This window comes from Myotis nattereri (genome assembly GCF_964212035.1).
Source record: "Myotis nattereri genome assembly, chromosome: 5".
Lineage (NCBI taxonomy): Eukaryota > Metazoa > Chordata > Mammalia > Chiroptera > Vespertilionidae > Myotis > Myotis nattereri.
Window position 1 is genome coordinate 106,681,237 of NC_138080.1, and position 17,810 is coordinate 106,699,046.

The window sequence follows — 17,810 nt, forward strand, 5'->3', positions numbered from 1 at the left end:
CACTGCAGCCAGAAGCACACGGAGGGCGGGAGGCGGAGGTGGCAAGGCAGGAGATCAGAGCGGACAGATCTGGCTGGGGCCCGATCGTGCTGATGGTGATAGGGCTGTCGACTTCATGTTAACTGCAACAGGAAGTCAAAGGAGGGTTTCCGCAGGGGACACTGCTCTGTGAGCTGCAGGCGAGCAAGAGTGGAATCCCCCAGGCCAGCTTGGAGGCTCTTGCTGTGATTCCAAGATGCTGGTGACGTGGATGAGCAGACTACAAGGGCCTCCCCTAGAAGCTGTGACCTCTGAGCTCTAGGGAACCGTGGCCTTAGTCTCCGCACCTCACTCAGCACGTGGCACAGGACTGGGCCCAAAGCGACAGAACGGCCTAGGACGATGTGTCAATCATGAACACGTGCCTGACATTTACATTCAGCTGGATCAGCTCCCTTTCGCTCTCCTTTGTTAAAGCCTCTCCAGAAACTCCCCTCCATGAACCAGGTTCCCCTAGCAACAAGGGAGCAGCCCATTTGGCCGCCCGCCTCTCCACTGGGCTGGTAACCCCGGCTTCACACAGCACCTTGGCCACCGGGCTCCTGCCACCGAGCTCTGCGGGGTTCACACAGCAGCCTAGACATCTTGGTGTGTAAGAGCCAGGTTTCCCCACCTGCGCCTCTGTTTCCTCATCTGCAAGATGGGTGTTATTTTCCCTCCCAGAAGCCCCTTTCCCAAGACCCTCTTCCCTGCCTCTTGCCTCTCCATCCCTCCCTTCAACAAGGGCAAATCTGCTGTTTTCTGAAGTTCCACTGATCCCAGGATGATCCAAGCTTTTCCGGAACACTAGTTCCTTTTCTCTGTTCTAACCTTAATTCCGGGTGGCTGGGAGCCGGGTACCCAAGGTGAGGGGGTGCCGCCCAATCCCATGGTCTATCCCTCCCAGGGCTGGGCCACAGCTGGGAGTTACCGCACAGCTGGATGCGGGGTCCCAGGCCTGGTTGGGGGGAACGTGAGAGAAAGAGTGAGCCCGGGACAGAAAGAAAGAGGAAGGGGGAAGTGTCAGGAGGGAAGGAAAGGGGTCCAGGAGAAAGGAAGAGAGAGTGGATGGGCGGGAGGGAGAGGGAGCCTGCGTGGACGGGAGAAGAGCGGTGCATGCCTGCGCGCTGTGCACGAGCGGGTGGGGAAGGGGAGAGGGAGAGCCAGACTAGGAGAGGAAAAAAGGAAGGCGCGCTGCAGAGCGAGGAGGAGCGAGTGAGGGGCGGAGACCAGGAAGTGGAGCGGGCATGGGGCTTGGGGCTCGGGCCACCCTCTCCGTCCCAGTCAGGGAGCCAGAGAGCGGCGTGCGCGGGTAGAGGAGGCGCGGGCTCCGCAGCAGAGCCACTCGGCTTCAGCAGCACCAGGTAACAGGGCCCCCGCCTCCCCGCGGAGCTGGGTTGGGGCGGGGTCCCGGGCGGGCGCTCGCTGGAGTTTCCCCAGCTCCTCCGGACCCAGAGTTCCAGCGGGCTCTGCTGCTCGCTGGCTGCGCATGACCTTGGCCGGTCCCTCAGCCGGTGAAGCCTCAGTTTCCTCCTCTGTGACCCATGGGGCCCTGCCGCTTCCGCCAAGGGGATGCTGCGAGCGCGGGGATGCAGTCCCGGTGCGCGCCGTGCGCTGGGTCAGGTAGTGTCCCCTCTCCCGCGTGGGCGTGGATCTGCGAAGTCCACTTGCGCTGAAACAGTCCCTGGGCCGGCCGGGTCTGGGTGGAGGCACTGGAGCATGAAGCGACTTTGTGCTTAAGGAAAGCCAGGGGCTGGCCAGAGGTGACGAGAGGGGCCCCTAGCTCTCAGGGATCGTCCTCACCAGCTGCTCCCTGATGCTGGGATGGAGCTGAGGGCAGCGCTCTGGGCAGGGACGCTCCCACCCCCACCCCCCAACATCTGGAAAGGGGTTCGCCAAGCACGTCCCAGTTCGCCTGCTTACTCAGGGCCGCTGACCTTCAGCAAAAGGGCCTCAGTTTCCTCCCCAGGAAAGGGGTATGTGTGCGCCGCTCTGAGATGGCTGGGAGGGTAGGAGGGGGCAGGGCAAGAAGGTCCCTGCAACTGTGGTGTCCCCACCATGGCAGCTGTCACACCTTGGATCAGGGGCCCAGAGTGCAGGTGCCCTTTGCCTCCCGGAGCCCATCGTCATCACCAGGTAGGTCCTCCCTGGTCCCCTTTGCTAGAGACGGTCAGTGGCCCTGCTGGGCATGAAGCAGGACCCAGGGACAGGGGGATAGGAGCCCCCCCAACCCAGACATACATCTGGATGGTTCCCTAAGACGTGAGATCTGTGAGATGCCATTTTACATCCTGTAGAGATTCCTGGTTTCTCTCGGAGCCTCCGTCTCCCGATTTGTCATAGGAAGTTGTGACTTACGAGTTCCCTGTAGGTTATGAAAGGCGATTGGATAGATATATTGATTGTCCTCCCTGACGCTGAGATATGCTGAGAACTGAATAGAAGGAGAAAATGCCATTTCTCTGACAGCTGCCCTGTGCAGGCCTGGGGTGCTACATATACAGCAGTGGCTACAGTCATCTCACCAATCCTGGGAAGTCAGTGCCACTAAAACCCGATTTACAGACAGGAAAGCAAGGCTCAGGGCGTCTGTGATCCACAGAGTCACCTGGTAGGAAGTGCCTGTGCTGGGGGTGGCCTCAGGTCTGCCTGGCCCCAGACAGTCCCACACCAGCCCCAGACATGACTGTGAAAGGTGTCCATCACCAGCTGGGCGCCTGGCAGGTGCCAACCTGAGCAGCACGGATTTCCTGGCCCAGGCCTCATGGAGAAGGCAGGTCTGGTGGCTGGCAGTGGGCCTGGGCGCCTTTGCCAGGTGGCTTTTCCAGGGTCTGAAGGGAAGGAAGGTCACCCCTCAGCACCACACAGGAAGCAGAGACCAGGCTGAGTCACTCCATTCCGCCAACCCTCTTCCTTCCTCAACCACCTTGTCCGGGTTCACCTCGTCCCCATTAACCTTGGCCTCGGCTGCTTCCCCTGGCTTCTCGGCACTTTCTGTTCTCCATCCTCCACGGATGACTAACTGAACTGGCCCTCCCGGTGATGCGTCCAAAGGGGAAATGAAGCCAGCTGCGGTCCATCTCCCCAGTGCACCAGGGAGGGGGACATGGGATTAAGACCCAATCCCAGGGATTAGCTCAGTCCTGGGAGGAGATCCCTGCTGGCTGGTGGGAAAACGGGCGTCCCGTTAGGCTAGAGAGGTTTTCTCTGCCAAAAAATGTTTTAAAAGAAGAAGAGGACATCCAAAGCAAGGACAGGGATATGAACAAAGGCTCTTTCGAATGCAAACAGATTCATCAACAATCAGAAAGCGCCTAAATGTCCAACAAGAGGGGTCAATTAGGTTATGAGACAGCCGTGCTGCTAAGAACGGAGAGTTTTTCATGAATGGATTCATGCTTGTGCATAGGCATGTATATGGCATGGCCACAAATCTGTGGCAAGCACTTTTGAAAAAACACTGGAAGGAAATGAGCCAAAGCCTGTGAACAATGTTTGCCGGCTGGGTGGTGGCATTATGGGAGATTTATTACTTGACTCTTTATAATTCTGAACTTTCCAGACTGTATGCAGTGAGCATACTCTTTAATAATTAGTGGTCATAGAGCTGTCTGGTTTCTAGTGACAATATAACCCACCCGCTCTCACCTCCTCCTCAGCACCCAAGACAGGGCCAGCATATGAACACTTGTCAATTACAGGGCCACCCTCTTGGGTGAGGCCTGGTTGGCCCCTTAGAAGGAAGAGGAATACTAAGTTATTAACATCCATTTGTTCTTACTACGTGCTCACGATAACCCTAAGAGGTAGGTATAACCGATTCTCCATTTTACAGAGAGGAAACCAGGAGCCAAACAAATGCAGCCAGGTGCCCGGGCCAGTGTCACACCCGGTTCAATCCCAGGCCATCTAGATTCAGAGACTACACTTCTAACCAGAGTCAGGAGGGTCAGCAGATTCTAGTAGCTGACATTTAAGCACCCAGCACTGCAGCCCTGCACTGTACAGGCAAAGAAACGGCTCAGCGGTGGCCTCCAAAGTGCCAGGTCTGTGCAGGGTGCAGGGGACCCAGAGGCTCACAGTGCCATCTCTACAGAGGGGTGAGGGGCAGTGGCGTGCCAACAACATCCTCAGGGCTGTGATGGGGGGTGTTTAGGAAACTGTGGGACTTCAGAGGTTGACGGGTGAGGGTTCCCTGGAAGACTGATTATCAGAAATGTTCTAGGACCACCAGGATTCACCAGGTGAGCAAGAGAAGTTAGAGCAGAGGTTCTCCCTGTGGACAGCTTCCCTTCAGGGGACATCTGTCAATGTCTGGAGGTATTTTTGATTGTCACAACCGGGGTGTGTTGGGGGGGGGGGAGGCGGGGTTTGAGTCCAGGGATGCTGCTACACATCCTACCAATGCACAGGACAGACTCCCCACAACGGAGAATAACCCTGTCCAAAGTGCCCACAGCGCCGAGAGACCTGGGTGGGAGGCGAAGGGAGATCCTGACCCGGATCAGAAGTTCAAGGCAGCACAGGTGCTCACGCAGTGCCTCCTGCGGGCCGGGGCCTGGAGCCCGTGACTGTACTACCGGCCGCCTGGCTGCCCTGCTGCCATCCTACCCCGACCAGCGACCAGTGGTCTCTTTTTTAAAAAAAGCATAAAAGCTTTACCGATATAATTCACAGACCATACAATTCACCCATTTGAAGTGTACAAGTAAATTGCTTTTAGAGTTGTGCAACCATCACCACTATCTAATTCCAGAACATTTTTATCGCCCCGAAAAGGAGCTCTGTACACACTGGCTGTCACTCCTGATCCACCCACCCCCTACACCAGTGACGGTGAACCTATGACACACGCGTGTCAGAGGTGACACACGAACTCATTTTTTTGGTTGATTTTTCTTTGTTAAATGGCATTTAACTATATAAAATAAATATCAAAAATATAAGTCTTTGTTTTACTATGGTTGCAAACATAAAAAAATTTCTATATGTGACACGGCACCAGAGCTAAGTTAGGGTTTTTCAAAATGCTGACACGCTGAGCTCAAAAGGTTCGCCATCACTGCCCTACGCCCACCCAGGGCTAGGCAACCGCTGACCTGCTTTCTGTCCCTACTGATGTGCCTCTTCTGGACATTTCCTATCAATGGAATCACATGATGTTCGTTCGCCCTTTAGTGACTGGCTTCTCTCACTTAGCATGATATTGTCAAGATGCTCCCGTATTGTAGCAGTGCCAGTACTTCGTTCCTTCTTATGGCTAAAATCATATTCCTTTGTATGAACACCTCACGTTTTATTTATCCGTGTATCCGCTGAGGGACACTGGGGCTGCCTCCACTCCTCTGGCTGCTGTGGACACTGCGGGTAGGGTTTTGGGAGAACGTGCACCTGCATTTCCTCGGGGAATATACCGGTGAGTGGGGTTGCTGGGGCATATGGGAGCTCCGTTTCACCTTTGAGGAACCGCCGGCCGGTTTTCCAGAGCAGCTGCCATGCCGCCTTCCCTGCAGCAGTGTCTGCGGGTTCCATCTTCTCTGCATCCTCGCCAGTGCTTATCCCCGGCGTGTGGCTCCTCGCCATCCCGGTGGGTGTGAAGTGGTGTCGTTGTGGCGTGGATCTGCATCCTCCTGCTGGCTAATGAGTTTGAACATCTTTTCGGGGGCTCGTGGGCCGTTTGTTATCTTGTTTGTAGAACTATCTATTCTGATCAGAGTCATCTTTTAAAACTCCCGTATTTAGACTGAAGTGCAAACCGTCGGAGGTCTGCAAGGCTGTGCATGATGGGGCGCCGCCCCCGTGGGCCGCATCTCTCCGCACTCGCTCGGCTCTGGCCACACTGGCCTCAGAGCGGCAAGCTGCTCCCGCCTCAGGCCTTTGCATGGGGTCAGTTTAGTGAGGCCTCCCGTCCTCTCAGTCTCAAGTGCCAGCACCCCCAGGCCCTTTCTAGCACCTCTCAAAACCTCTCTCTCTCTCTCTCTCTCAAAATATGTTTTTATTGATTTCAGAGAGGAAGGGAGAGTGTGAGAGAGAAAGAAACATCAATGATGAGAATCATTGATCAGCTTCCTCCTGCACGCCCCGTTCTGGGGATCGAACCTGCAACTGGGCATGTGCCCTTGACCAGAATCGAACCTGGGACCCTTCAGTCCACAGGCCGACGTCCTATCCACTGAGCCAAACCGGCTAGGACTCAAAACTTCTTTTGATCGTGTATTTGTTGTTGTTTTTTGGTTGTTGCTTTTTTACTATCTGATAAGAGCTGGAAGAACTGGGCTCCAGACGTGACTACACCTTTCATCGCTGTGTGAACCTGGGCAAGCCACTGCCCACCTGAGAACCAGGCAGGGGCGTAGCTGACCTCCACTCGGCCAGGGCTTTCCCCACTCCGCCCTTCTTTGATCCCAGCTTCTATGTGACGGCGCTGCCAGGAGGCGTGGGCCTGGCGCCGTGGCAGTGAGAGAAAGGTGGCCAGAGCCAAGTTGGTCGTGCATGGGAGCAGGTGGAGGGGCTGTGACCAGCCGTGGGGACAGTCTCCAGGAGCACACGGCTGCTCTGCCCGGTGCCCCGCCTCCAGGAGCAGCAGCTAGAACTGTCAACAGCTCCAGGAAGGACTGGACACTGGGGCCACTTTCGGCTCCGGAGCTGCAGTTTTCCTGGAGAGCTGGAGAAAGGGGAGTCTGTCCGTGGCCGGGGCACAGAGGGCGGGGTGGCAGGGGGAGAGGAGACGGAGAGGGGCGCCAGAGGGAGGCAGGCCCCACGCCTGGGCCACGTGTTGCTCTGCGGGCTGTGCGTCACGCAAGGTCACACCCACTGAGTCTTTGGAAGTGCTGGGCTGCTGCCTCCCAACAGCCCGATGGCTCGGGGCTCTAGCTGCTCCCACTGCCACAGTCGCAGCATCTGAGGCAGACACCAAGCTGCTGCTCCCTGCAGTTACTCAGAGAGAAGTAGGGGGGCCAGACTACCCAGGTGGCTGGTTCTAGAAGCTTCTTGCTCTTCACCTCCACAGGCCTCTCGACACCCCCACGGGGTGGGGATCGTTATCCCCATTTCACAGGAAGGGAAGGTGGGGCTGACACCGGGCGAACATGGCCTCACTGGTGAGAAGCAGGGCTGTGCCCGGACCAGCCAGCTGCTGTGAAAGCGCTTCTCGTCAGGGGCTGGAGGCCGAGGTGAGGCTGGGTGAGGGGCGGGCTAGGAGGACAGGACTTCTAACCAAACAGCCCCCTCTGGCCCTGCCGACTGTCCAGGGCCATCTGCGAGCAGCCCTGCATGCACTGTGCTTGATGAAGACCGTGTTTCTTCACAGTGCTCATGTCTTCTCCCATCTGGCGGCCTTGGGTGCCTTCTTCACAGGATGGGCGGGACCTGAAGCCCAGTGGTTTTGAAGAAAGATCAGAGAATGGCCATGGGGAGGGCAGTGGCATTTATTGAGGAACCACCACCTTCAGCTCCGTCCCTTTACTTTCACACATCATCTTCCCATTTTGCAGATGGGAAGACTGAGCCTCAGAGAGCTTCCTGACTCCTTTCCACTACCCGGCATTGGCTTCCTGGGTGAGCACAGGGCAGGCAGGCCTACGGGGCCTGAGGTGGGCTTGGGCAGTCGCTAATGTCCCCTGAGCACAGGCCAGTGTGCCTTTCTGACAAGGAGAGGGTGAGGCTGGGCTCTTCGGGCAGCAGGAGCTACAAGGGGTCTCACAGCACTGGCTGCGTTCTCCTGGCACGTATCTTCAGGGTGACTTATTTGAGGGAGAGTGATCCTGGTGGTTACTGTAGCGGTAAAAACAATTCCTTTTTCAATAAATCCAATCACTTTAAAGAAAAATGTTAAGTAAAAAATATAGAATTAGTATCTTATGGGTTTGGCAAAAATCATGGAGGTGGGACGCGAAGGAATGAGGTTTGGGAAACAGGGCATATGAGACAGGCGAGTTGTTGGGAGCTGGAAACTGGGAGCTCTTCCTGACTCTGACCAGCTGTGTGGCCCCGGCCGAGGCATTTGACCTCTCGGTGCCACATCTGCTTTGAGCCCAATTCCCCTTAAGAGCAAGAAGCTTCTCGAACCAGCTACCTGGGTTACACTCTGACGGCTCCACAGAGCTCTCCTGCCGAGCTCGAAATGAGCTGACGCTTTGTGGCTGTGGGGAGGGCAGGAAGGACTGCCTCGGGCAGTGGTCCGCAAACTGCGGCTCGCGAGCCACATGCGGCTCTTTGGCCCCTGGAGTATGGCCACGAAGTTTCAATCGCACTGTACGTGCACGCCTGCACGTGGTATTTTGTGGAAGAGCCACACTCCAGGGGCCGCAGTTTGCCGACCGCTGGCCTAGGGTGACCAGCCGGTATGAATGTTCCTGGCAAGTGTTAGCTGTTTGCTGCGGATGTTAAGGTGACAAGGTGACCCAGCAGCCGCAGGACTTTGGCCTGGAAGAGCAAGCGGTACCTGCTGGAAGGGTGAATCCTTCCTGGGGTGAGGCTGGGGAGCAAGAACAGAGGCAGGCACAGGGCTGGTGGGGCAGCTGAGGGCGGGGTTGGGGGTGGGGGAGGTGGTGCTGGTGATGGTGATGGCGGCAGGGGTGCTGCCACTGAGGGCAGCAATCATGGTGAAGGCAGCAGGGGCAGCGAGGAGGGCTGTGACGATGGCAGGGATGGCGATGGAGTGGGAAGAGTTCAGTGGAGGGTGTGGGCTGCTACAGAGAAGCAGAAACCTGGAGAACAGGGACTTCTCTGGGGCCTCAGAGCTGTTTGGGAACCTACCCTACAAAAACCTCTGCAAACTCACACCACCATACACACCCATGTGCCAGATCTGAAGTACAAAGAGAAAACCACAACACTGCAAGTAGTAAATATTTCCTGGACACCCCAACCTCACACTGTGACAGCGAGGCAATGGCAGCTCATTAGACTAAACAGCTGTTTGCAAGTCACATTTTCTGTGGAATGTGCCTGTATTACAGTGTATTTGTCATGCAGTTGGGTAAGGGCTCCAAAAGAGAGTGTAGGGCTCTGTAGTGTCTTTAAATGGCTGTGGCTGATGGGCAAGTACTGAGAAGACAGCAAGCCCCCCATCACTGGAGGGAAGCGAGGAGAGCAGGGGAGGTTCCTGAATACAAGTGACCACTGCGTCTTGCTTCTGCCCGATCGCTCCCATTTTATTATGTCGGCGGCTCATGACCCCCTCCTTCCTGGCCCCTCCACACACACACACACACACACACACACACACACACACACACTTGCTAGCAGGAACCTTTGAGAGTCTAAGCCAGTGATGGCGAACCTTTGGAGCTCGGCGTGTCAGCATTTTGAAAAACCCTAACTTAACTCTGGTGCCGTGTCACATATAGAAATTTTTTGATATTTGCAACCATAGTAAAACAAAGACTTATATTTTTGATATTTATTTTATATATTTAAATGCCATTTAACAAAGAAAAATCAACCAAAAAAATGAGTTCGTGTGTCACCTCTGACACGCGTATCATAGGTTCGCCATCACTGGTCTAAGCTCATCTCCTCACCTCTCTGCTGAGAAAACTGGGGGCACAGAACTTGTTAGAGGTAATACAACAACTCAGAGTCACACGAGGGACCCCAATCCGGCCCCGGTCCCCAGCACAGTGCCCTTCCCACCGGCCCGTGCCCCCCCCCCCCCCAGCAGTTCTGCCCCCGGGGGGCAGAGATTTGGGCCTCGCGGCAAACATTGGCAGCTGGCTCTCACCTGCCCCAGAAGAACCAAGGCAGCATTTTCTCGTGGCCCAGTCAACCCTGCCCTGGAAACTCCCTCCCAGCCTTTCCCATAGGTGCTGGCAGTGGACTTTGGCCAAGTCACAAAGTACCATAAACCTCCATTTCCTCAGCTACGAAATGGAGATGACTAATGGTGCCCACGTAACAGGGCTGTTGCACAGATTGAAGTACTTTCAAAGTGCCTGACAGATGGAACAGTACATTGTTCCGATGGTAGTTTCCGATGTGCACTTAGTCCACGCAGCAAGTACTGGTATTAACTGAGCCCCTACGCAGTGCCTGTCAGGGCGGAGCTGGCCCTCCGGACACTCACATTCCGTGGGGAGAGGAGAATAGTGAGCGGACAGGGAGCAAGGAAAAGGCCAGGAGAACGTGCTCCACAGAGGGGCCAGCGCTTTGAGGAAAGTGATGGGGGTGGTCACATTCTGGGGGTGAAGGAGAACTGATGTCTATTCACGATACGCACGTCCAGGTCAGCGGCAGACCTCAGGCCGCGCAGGAGCGAGGCGGGTGTGGCCAAGCGCCCACTAAGGCTGGGGATAAAGTCGGAGGTCAGAGGGGTGGGGCGCAGATCCCCAGGGGCCTGTGAGCCGAGGGGAAGGTGGAGCCGGGCAGCACGGGCAGGGCAGAAGCGCCGGGCGCTGGTGGTGGCAGGGAGCAGGGAGGCCAATCGAGAGCTCACAGAGGCCCAGGCAAGAGGCGGCGCTGCTTTGGAGCAGGACCAGGATGCTGGCAGTGGCCGAGGAAAGCAGCCACAGCCGAGACAGACACATTCCCGAGGCAGGAGCCACGGGCCTTGCTGAGGACAGGACGGGGGTCAAGGATGATGCCCTTGTACTCAGCCTGAGCACCCAGGGTCCCCAGCTCGGACCCCCGGGAGCCCGGGCCTCTCTCTCTCACGAGCGGCCTCGACCGGAAGTCCTTTACTGTCTTGCGAGGCTTTTACCAAACGTCTAGCCCACTGCGAGGAAGGAGGTACAAATCTGTAACCACAGAGATGAAAGACCTGCTGATATTGCGAAGGAGGAAGTGCCTGGTGCTGCACGTGCACAGAGAATCCTGCCATTGCTTCGAAACGCCCAGAAGGTGGTTTCTTGCTCTACAGGAAAAGCTAAATGCACACGTTGCCCCGATGACAGAAGTCCCCACGTCCGGGACCCGGCTGAGCTTCCCGACAGGGGCTGCTGCCGGGACTCCTCTGATGCCTCAGCCCCAGGTCGCCAGAACAGGTGACGCGGCCGATTATGGGGCAAAGTGCTGAGAAGTTATGGCTCATGTAGGAGAGGAGCTACCTCCCCTGGGACGCAGGGACCTGTGGTACAGGGGGTGGTGAGCAGGGCTGGCTCAGGCCTACCCCCAGCTGCCACCCCCACCCGATGCACAGCAGGTGAGCAGGGCCAGGGAGCCCCTTCCTGCCTTCCAGTCACATCGCCCTCCATCCGCTCCCACACACACCCTAAACCACACCGTCTCCGCCTCCACGCTTCCACAGGCTCCTGTCTGGAGCCTGCTTGTCCCCATCTTCCCTGAGTTACCTCCTTCCCCTCAAGTATCCCCTCCTCGGGAAGCCTCGGTATCCCCCAGGCCAGGTCCGGCCCCCCATTGCATATGCTGTGCGTCCCCTTTATATACCTCCACACAGCTGCAGTGAATGAGTGTCGCCGCAGTGCGTCTGTCTCCAGGGCATGTCTGCCGCGCTCACCCTGTGACCCCAGAGCCCAGCACAGTGTCTGCACACGTAAGGCACTCAACAAAGCTGGAGTGCGGCTTCAGACAATAACAAAACTAGCGTTTTTATTGTTATAAGATACGGCTGCTCCTGACTTATGATGGAGCGACATCCCAATAAACCATGAAGTTGAAAACACTGCAGCTCGAAATTGCAGTTGCTACTGCAATGGAGGGCGTTGGTGGTTCCCCACCCTCCTGATCAGGGGGCTGGCCCTGTCCGGCACCAGGAGGGAGTGTCACACACGCACCACACGCCGCTAACCAGGAACAGGTCAAAATTCAAAATTCGAAGAATGATTTCTACCGAATGCGTACCTTGCTTTCCAACTCTCTTTACAGTTGAAAGATGGTCAGCTGGGAAGCGTCTGTAACAGCTGTGTAACGTCACCATAAGTAACATGGCCTGCCATGTGCCAGGTCTGGTGTCCATACCTTTACTCTGCAGTTATTTCACAGCCGCCAAGTGAAGGAAGACAGAGTATCACTCCCATTTTACAGATGAGGAAACTGAGGCTCAGAGAGCGTGTAGTAACACCCCAAGGTCACGTGCTGCTAGTGCCAGCACCGGAGTTAGAACCCAGATCCGGCCAATGCCCAAGTCCTTGCTTTCAGCCCCTGGGGCTCCCCTCACTTCTCTCAGCATCAATTTTTGCAGAACATGGACCCAGCCCCCTATTTCTCAGACCACCCGCTGCTCGCCCGGAGGGGCCTCGTGCAGTGTTGCCTGATGAACACCGTTTCTCTTCCTGCTGTAAGCTCTTGCCTAGAAAATCAGACTCATCTTCCAGGCTGCGTGAGAGCCCCAATCAAAGGAGCCAGAACTGCTTCCCCCAACTTGCTGGCTGCTGCACTGTTGCCGGATCCCTGAGGATGGGGCCTGGGGGCAGGCACTTAAAACCCGAGAGGGAACTTCATTTCACCCCCCAGTGAGGAGGGAAGGAGAGTGCTGGACTCGGTTGGGTGAACTTTGATGTGGAGGAGCCCCCAGACTGGTTCTTTTCTAAGTGGCCTCGCCCCTCCTGTTGGCAGACAATATTCCTTTGGTGGCATTTCTTCTGGGATTTTGTGGGTGAGAAGCGGTGAGAGGGGCATTGGGGCATCAGGCAGGCATGATGATGAACTTGGGGGTGCCATGGACCTCTCAGGACCTACAGGTATGGAATGGATAGTGCTCCATTCAGAAGGTCACTGGGAAGTCCAGGTACCGGGGCTGGAGAATAGAAACTTAACAGGTGTGGTTCTCATTGGAAAAAGGAACCACTGCTATTCGGTCATCTCCGGGCCTCCAGCACCTGCAGCCAGCACTTGGCACACTGAAGGCTCTGAAAGAAATGTGAGCTGAATAGGAGAGAGGGGAAGAGAGAACGAAGGAAGGAGGGGGAAGGGAGGGGGCAATGAATTTCTAATTATATGAGACGCCGGTTCATTCGGTTTGGAAAACCCCCAAACATGAACTAAAACGCCGGTTCAATGCCGAAATGCCTATACCGGGCTGTTAAGGAAGCTCAGAGAATACTTTGATCAGAAATAAGGATTCTCAAAGCAATGCCCTTGCTGCCGCCATCTCCGAAGTTAACTGAGCGCAGCAGTGCGAGCCGGTGTCTGTGCTTTTTATGTAATGAAAGGATCTTCCAAAAATAATACCCAGAGGCACAGCTCGGGAGGCCTGGCAGCTGAGCCAGCTGGAGCAGCAGGAGGCGACCGGGAGCCGTGGGCCCACGCCAACGCCGCGGTTACGATTAAATGACGGATTAAATGATGCTTCTCGAGTCCAGAATGCAGAACACTGCAGGCTAGAGCCTGGGAGAGGCTTGCTATGTCATGGGGAGGTGAGATTGCTGCCGAGAGGTTCTGCTGCTGCCTGGATTTCTGCACACTCCCAGGTCCCAGGGGCCGGTCGGGACTGGGGAATCAGGAGCAGCCCCTGTGAAAGGGTCCAGGAACCAAGCAGGGTCCGAGCTTCTCCTGCATCCATCGGGACCGCAGGGTATCACCGCCAGGAGGGAATCGCTGAGATTTCCCCCAGAGGCACTGTGTTCAGCCCCACGGAAGTGATGTTTGCAGTGGGACAGGAGGGAGGGGGGCGGGGGGACGGATGGGAAACCACCCAAATACCCATGATGGGGGGATGACAGAATAAACTGTGGCCAGCCACCCCCCACACACACCTGGCCCCTGGACTGTTATGCGGCCATTAGAAAGATTTTGTGAATTCTGTATCAGCTGACCTGGATGCGGGACCACATATGTTGCCAAATAAGTAAAAACTAGGGAGATGTTTAGAGCAGGTGGTGGGTGGGGCGCGGTGAGCCCACTATGCCAGCAGTCAGTCTGGCCTTCTGCCTGGATCGTGCCACCCAGGAACTAAGAATAGCCTCCACGTTTGTCGATTGTTCGGAAATGGTTGTAAAGAGCTGGAGGAAATATAAGGAAAATACTGTGTGACCTGTGAAACGTATGTGAGACTCAAATGCGAGGGTCCGAGGTAAGGTCTCCCTGGAGTCCAGCGCGCTTCCTCGTGTGCCCGTCGTCTGTGTAGCTGACTTTCCTTCCACGGCACCAGAGGTGACACCGACCGACGGTGCGGGGTGCAGAGGAGAAAATGTTTTCCTGACACAGTTCGTGGCCCCTGGTTTAGGGCGCAGTGACACTCTGTAAAACAACAGCATTGAGCGCTGTTCTCGGCACTGTATCAGCGTGAATTTGTTACATTTGCTTACTTATTCATTCATTCTGTGATTTGTCCACCAGACTCCAATGCCCAGCTGTGGGGCCAGGTGTGGGGAACCAGCACTGAACAAGTCGACGCAGCCCGCCTCCCAGAGCTTGGAGACTGCGTCTAGATCTTTCTTTCTCCAAATAAACAGCCCCTCCCTGTTTGTCTCACACGGGGACAGGTGGTGCAGCCCCTTGCATCCTGACTCCCCTCCACCTCCCACGGCGCATTCTGATTGCCTCAGTGCCTCCAAAGAAGGGCATCCAGACTGGCCCCAGGCCTCCTGGTGCCGTGCAGGGTGGTCAAGGTCGAGAAGATTCATCCTGAATCAGGTCACGCTCTTGGTCTGGTTTCAAAGCACTCAACACCCGGCCTTTGCATTTTCAGCTCCTGCTCTCCAGTGGTCCCAAGAGGGAGATGCAGCAGCCGTGACCCCGGCCTCGTGGATGGGAGCGGCTGTCAGCTATGGAGAAGGATGCGGCCACCTGTCCACATGATCCCTCCTTCATAAAACCTAAGCCACCTCCAGACACATGCCCCAGTGCCTATCTCTATGCAGAACCTGGAGAGACGAGGCCTGCTCCAGGCCCAGGAGGGAGCCAGCTCTGAAGGGGCAAGCTGAGGACTGGAGTTTGAACCACCAGCTTTGCCTCCTCTCTGTTCATGCTCATGCTCTTGCCCAACACCTCCTAGGAGACTGACTTTATTTATTTCTAGAAAAAGCACTGAGTCGATTACTGTAGCCTGCCACAATTGGATACTCCCTTTCGTCTCTGTGGGGCAGCCTGGAGCCCAGTGGCTGACAAAACTGGCACATTGGGGAGCTGGAAGAGAAGCAGCTAGGGGCTGTGGCTGAGGAAGGAGCTCGGGGTCCCAGGATGGAGTCCAACGACACGGCCGCTTCCTCTTGCCTGGACTCTGCTGCGTTCAAGGTCACCGTCAGTGTGGCACTCACCATCCTCATTCTCATCACTATTGCCGGCAACGTGGTTGTCTGCCTGGCCGTGGGCCTGAACCGCCAGCTCCGCAGCCTGACCAACTGCTTCATCGTGTCCCTGGCCATCACCGACCTGCTCCTCGGCCTCCTGGTGATGCCCTTCTCGGCTTTCTACCAGCTCTCCTGCAGGTGGAGCTTCGGCAAGGTCTTCTGCAACATCTACACCAGCCTGGACGTGATGCTCTGCACGGCCTCCATCCTCAACCTCTTCATGATCAGCCTGGACCGGTACTGCGCCGTCACGGACCCCCTGCGCTACCCCGTGCTCATCACCCCGGTCCGGGTTGGCGTCTCCCTGGTCTTGATTTGGGCCGTCTCCATCACCCTGTCCTTTTTGTCTATCCACCTGGGCTGGAACAGCAGGGACGAGACCAGCGGGGTCAACCACACCATCCAGCCCTGCAAAGTCCAGGTCAACTTGGTGTACGGCTTGGTGGACGGGCTGGTCACCTTCTACGTGCCTCTGCTGGTCATGTGCATCACCTACTTCCGCATCTTCAAGATCGCCCGGGAGCAGGCCAAGAGGATCCACCACGTCGGCCCCTGGAAGGCGGCCACCGTCAGGGAACACAAAGCCACGGTAACGCTGGCCACCGTGATGGGGGCCTTCATCGTCTGCTGGTTCCCCTACTTCACCGTGTTTGTCTACCGGGGGCTGAGAGGGGATGACGCCGTCAACAAGACCTTCGAAGCTGTTGTTCTGTGGCTGGGCTACGCCAACTCGGCCCTGAACCCCATCCTGTACGCCGCACTGAACAGGGACTTCCGCACGGCGTACCAGCAGCTCCTGCGCTGTAGGTATGCCAGCTGCAACGCCCACGACGCCTCTCTGAGGTACGACAGCTCTCGGCTCCCCAGGACTCGGAGCCAGGGACCCAGGCAGCAGGAAGAGAAGCCCCTGAAGCTGCAGGTGTGGAGTGGCAGAGAGGTCATGGCACCCCGGGGAGCCACAGACAGGTAACCGCCCTGGCTTCCTCTGTCCAGGACAGGGGCACACGGAGAGGTCCCACTGATGGTGACCATCACGGTGGCCACTGCTCCCAAGGTGCTGGCCCTCTTCATGAGGACTGCGCAAACCTTGGGCCGTGCTATCATGCCCATGGAGGTGAAACTTTTCACCTCCACTTTAAAAGGACCACAACTTGGCCAGGGCCACATGGCTAGGACCTGGACAGAGGCCCACAGCTCCAGAACTTGTGGGCCTTTTGTTCCAGCTACATTGTCCTGACAATCAGAAGTCCTCAGTTTAAGGCCCAACCCTACCACGGACCTAGCAGTCATGAGTGCTCACTCACATGCTGCAGGCAGCCGTCAGGGGGCCGTGCACGAATGCTGGCGCCTGGGGGTGAAATGAGAAGCCCAGCTGCTCCACTGACCTGTATGCATCAGCTCTTACGCTGGGGGCACTCAAGTCAGAGGAGACACAGGACTGGCCCAGCTGGGAAGGCAGGGGCCGGGACTCTGTACCAGAGGTCTTAGGGGAGCACGGAAGGCTTAGGAGCAGGGGGCAGCTCTGTGCTCTAAAAGAGGCTCTAGTTGTCCCCTCAGATGTGGGCGAGAAGGATGAGCCGGGCCAGCAGTGCAGGGGCTGCGTCCCTGGTCTATGAGGGAGGAGAAGAGAACCGTGCAGAATCTAGGCGGCCATGAGAAAATGGGCTTGGGGACGCTGAGTGCTCGGGGTGCAGGAGATTTACGAGGAAGGATGTCCCAGGATCCGTCCCCAAGGAGACTCCAGGCTTAAAAGATAAACGGGATCAGAATGAGACTTAGACAAATCCACGGGTGACCAAGGCAATGCAGGTGTTAAATGGGAAGCGGCACCAGAGGCTTGAGCGGCACGGAGACGCGCTGCGTGGAGAGGGAGGCGTGGGGGCTGTGAGAGGAGTGAGTGACAGGGTGCGGGAGAACACCTGCCGCACAGATGCGCTCAGTGGGCGTCACCTTCCTTTCTCCTCTGCGGACCATGCCTTTGCCCCCAGAATGCCGGTCCCGTTACTGACCCATTCATTCGCCCACAAACACTTATCAGCTTCCCACCGCAGGCTGAGAACTGTGCTGAGCACAGGGATGGCGTCTTGGGCCTTTCCCAGCTCTGGCCTCGCTCACCCTCGCTGGAGCAAGTCCCGGCCTCACTCTGCTCTTCTCATAGAGTGTAGGGCCTGTCCTCATGCACTGCCCTGCTCACCTCCCAGAGTTGCCCGAAGCATGTGTGAGTTAGGGGAGGCCATCGGGCGCTGGGACGGCCATGGATGCAAGTTCATTCTTGAGCACTGTGTCCGTCTCAAGGAAAGCGTGGCTGGGCACCGCAGACCCACATCCTCTGGGATCTGGTCTCTGTGCATCGTTGTGGGGGAAGACTGTCCAACCAGACCCCTGGGCCCCAGGTCCCCTCTGGCCCTTGCAGCCTCCACCCCATCCACTGCTAACCTGCTGCACCCAGCTTCCTCCCAGCCTCCTCCCAGCCTCCCGGCCTCTAGACTCTCCCTCTCAAAGCCATCCTCCAAGCCATCTGCAGGTGCCTCTCCATAATGCAGATCCGGAGCCTTCATGCCCGTCTGTGTCCTGCCACACTCCCTCATTTAGGAAGCAGCCTGA

At 56.8% G+C, this 17,810-nt stretch overlaps 1 protein-coding gene across 2 annotated transcripts in view; it reads left to right on the forward strand.

Moving 5' to 3' along the window:
- The first annotated feature begins 1,256 nt into the window (after nucleotides 1-1,256).
- Nucleotides 1,257-17,810, forward strand: part of HRH2 (histamine receptor H2) — a 36,005-nt gene continuing 19,451 nt past the window's right edge. The window contains exons 1-2 of one of the 2 annotated variants that reach the window (XM_081092946.1): nucleotides 1,257-1,382; nucleotides 14,606-16,172. In XM_081092946.1, coding sequence (XP_080949072.1) covers nucleotides 15,097-16,172 — 1,076 coding nt within the window. In that variant the 5' untranslated portion in view covers nucleotides 1,257-1,382; nucleotides 14,606-15,096. Of the gene's footprint in view, nucleotides 1,383-14,253; nucleotides 16,173-17,810 lie in introns of those variants that run through there. The other variant, XR_013996089.1, reaches the window with a different exon arrangement.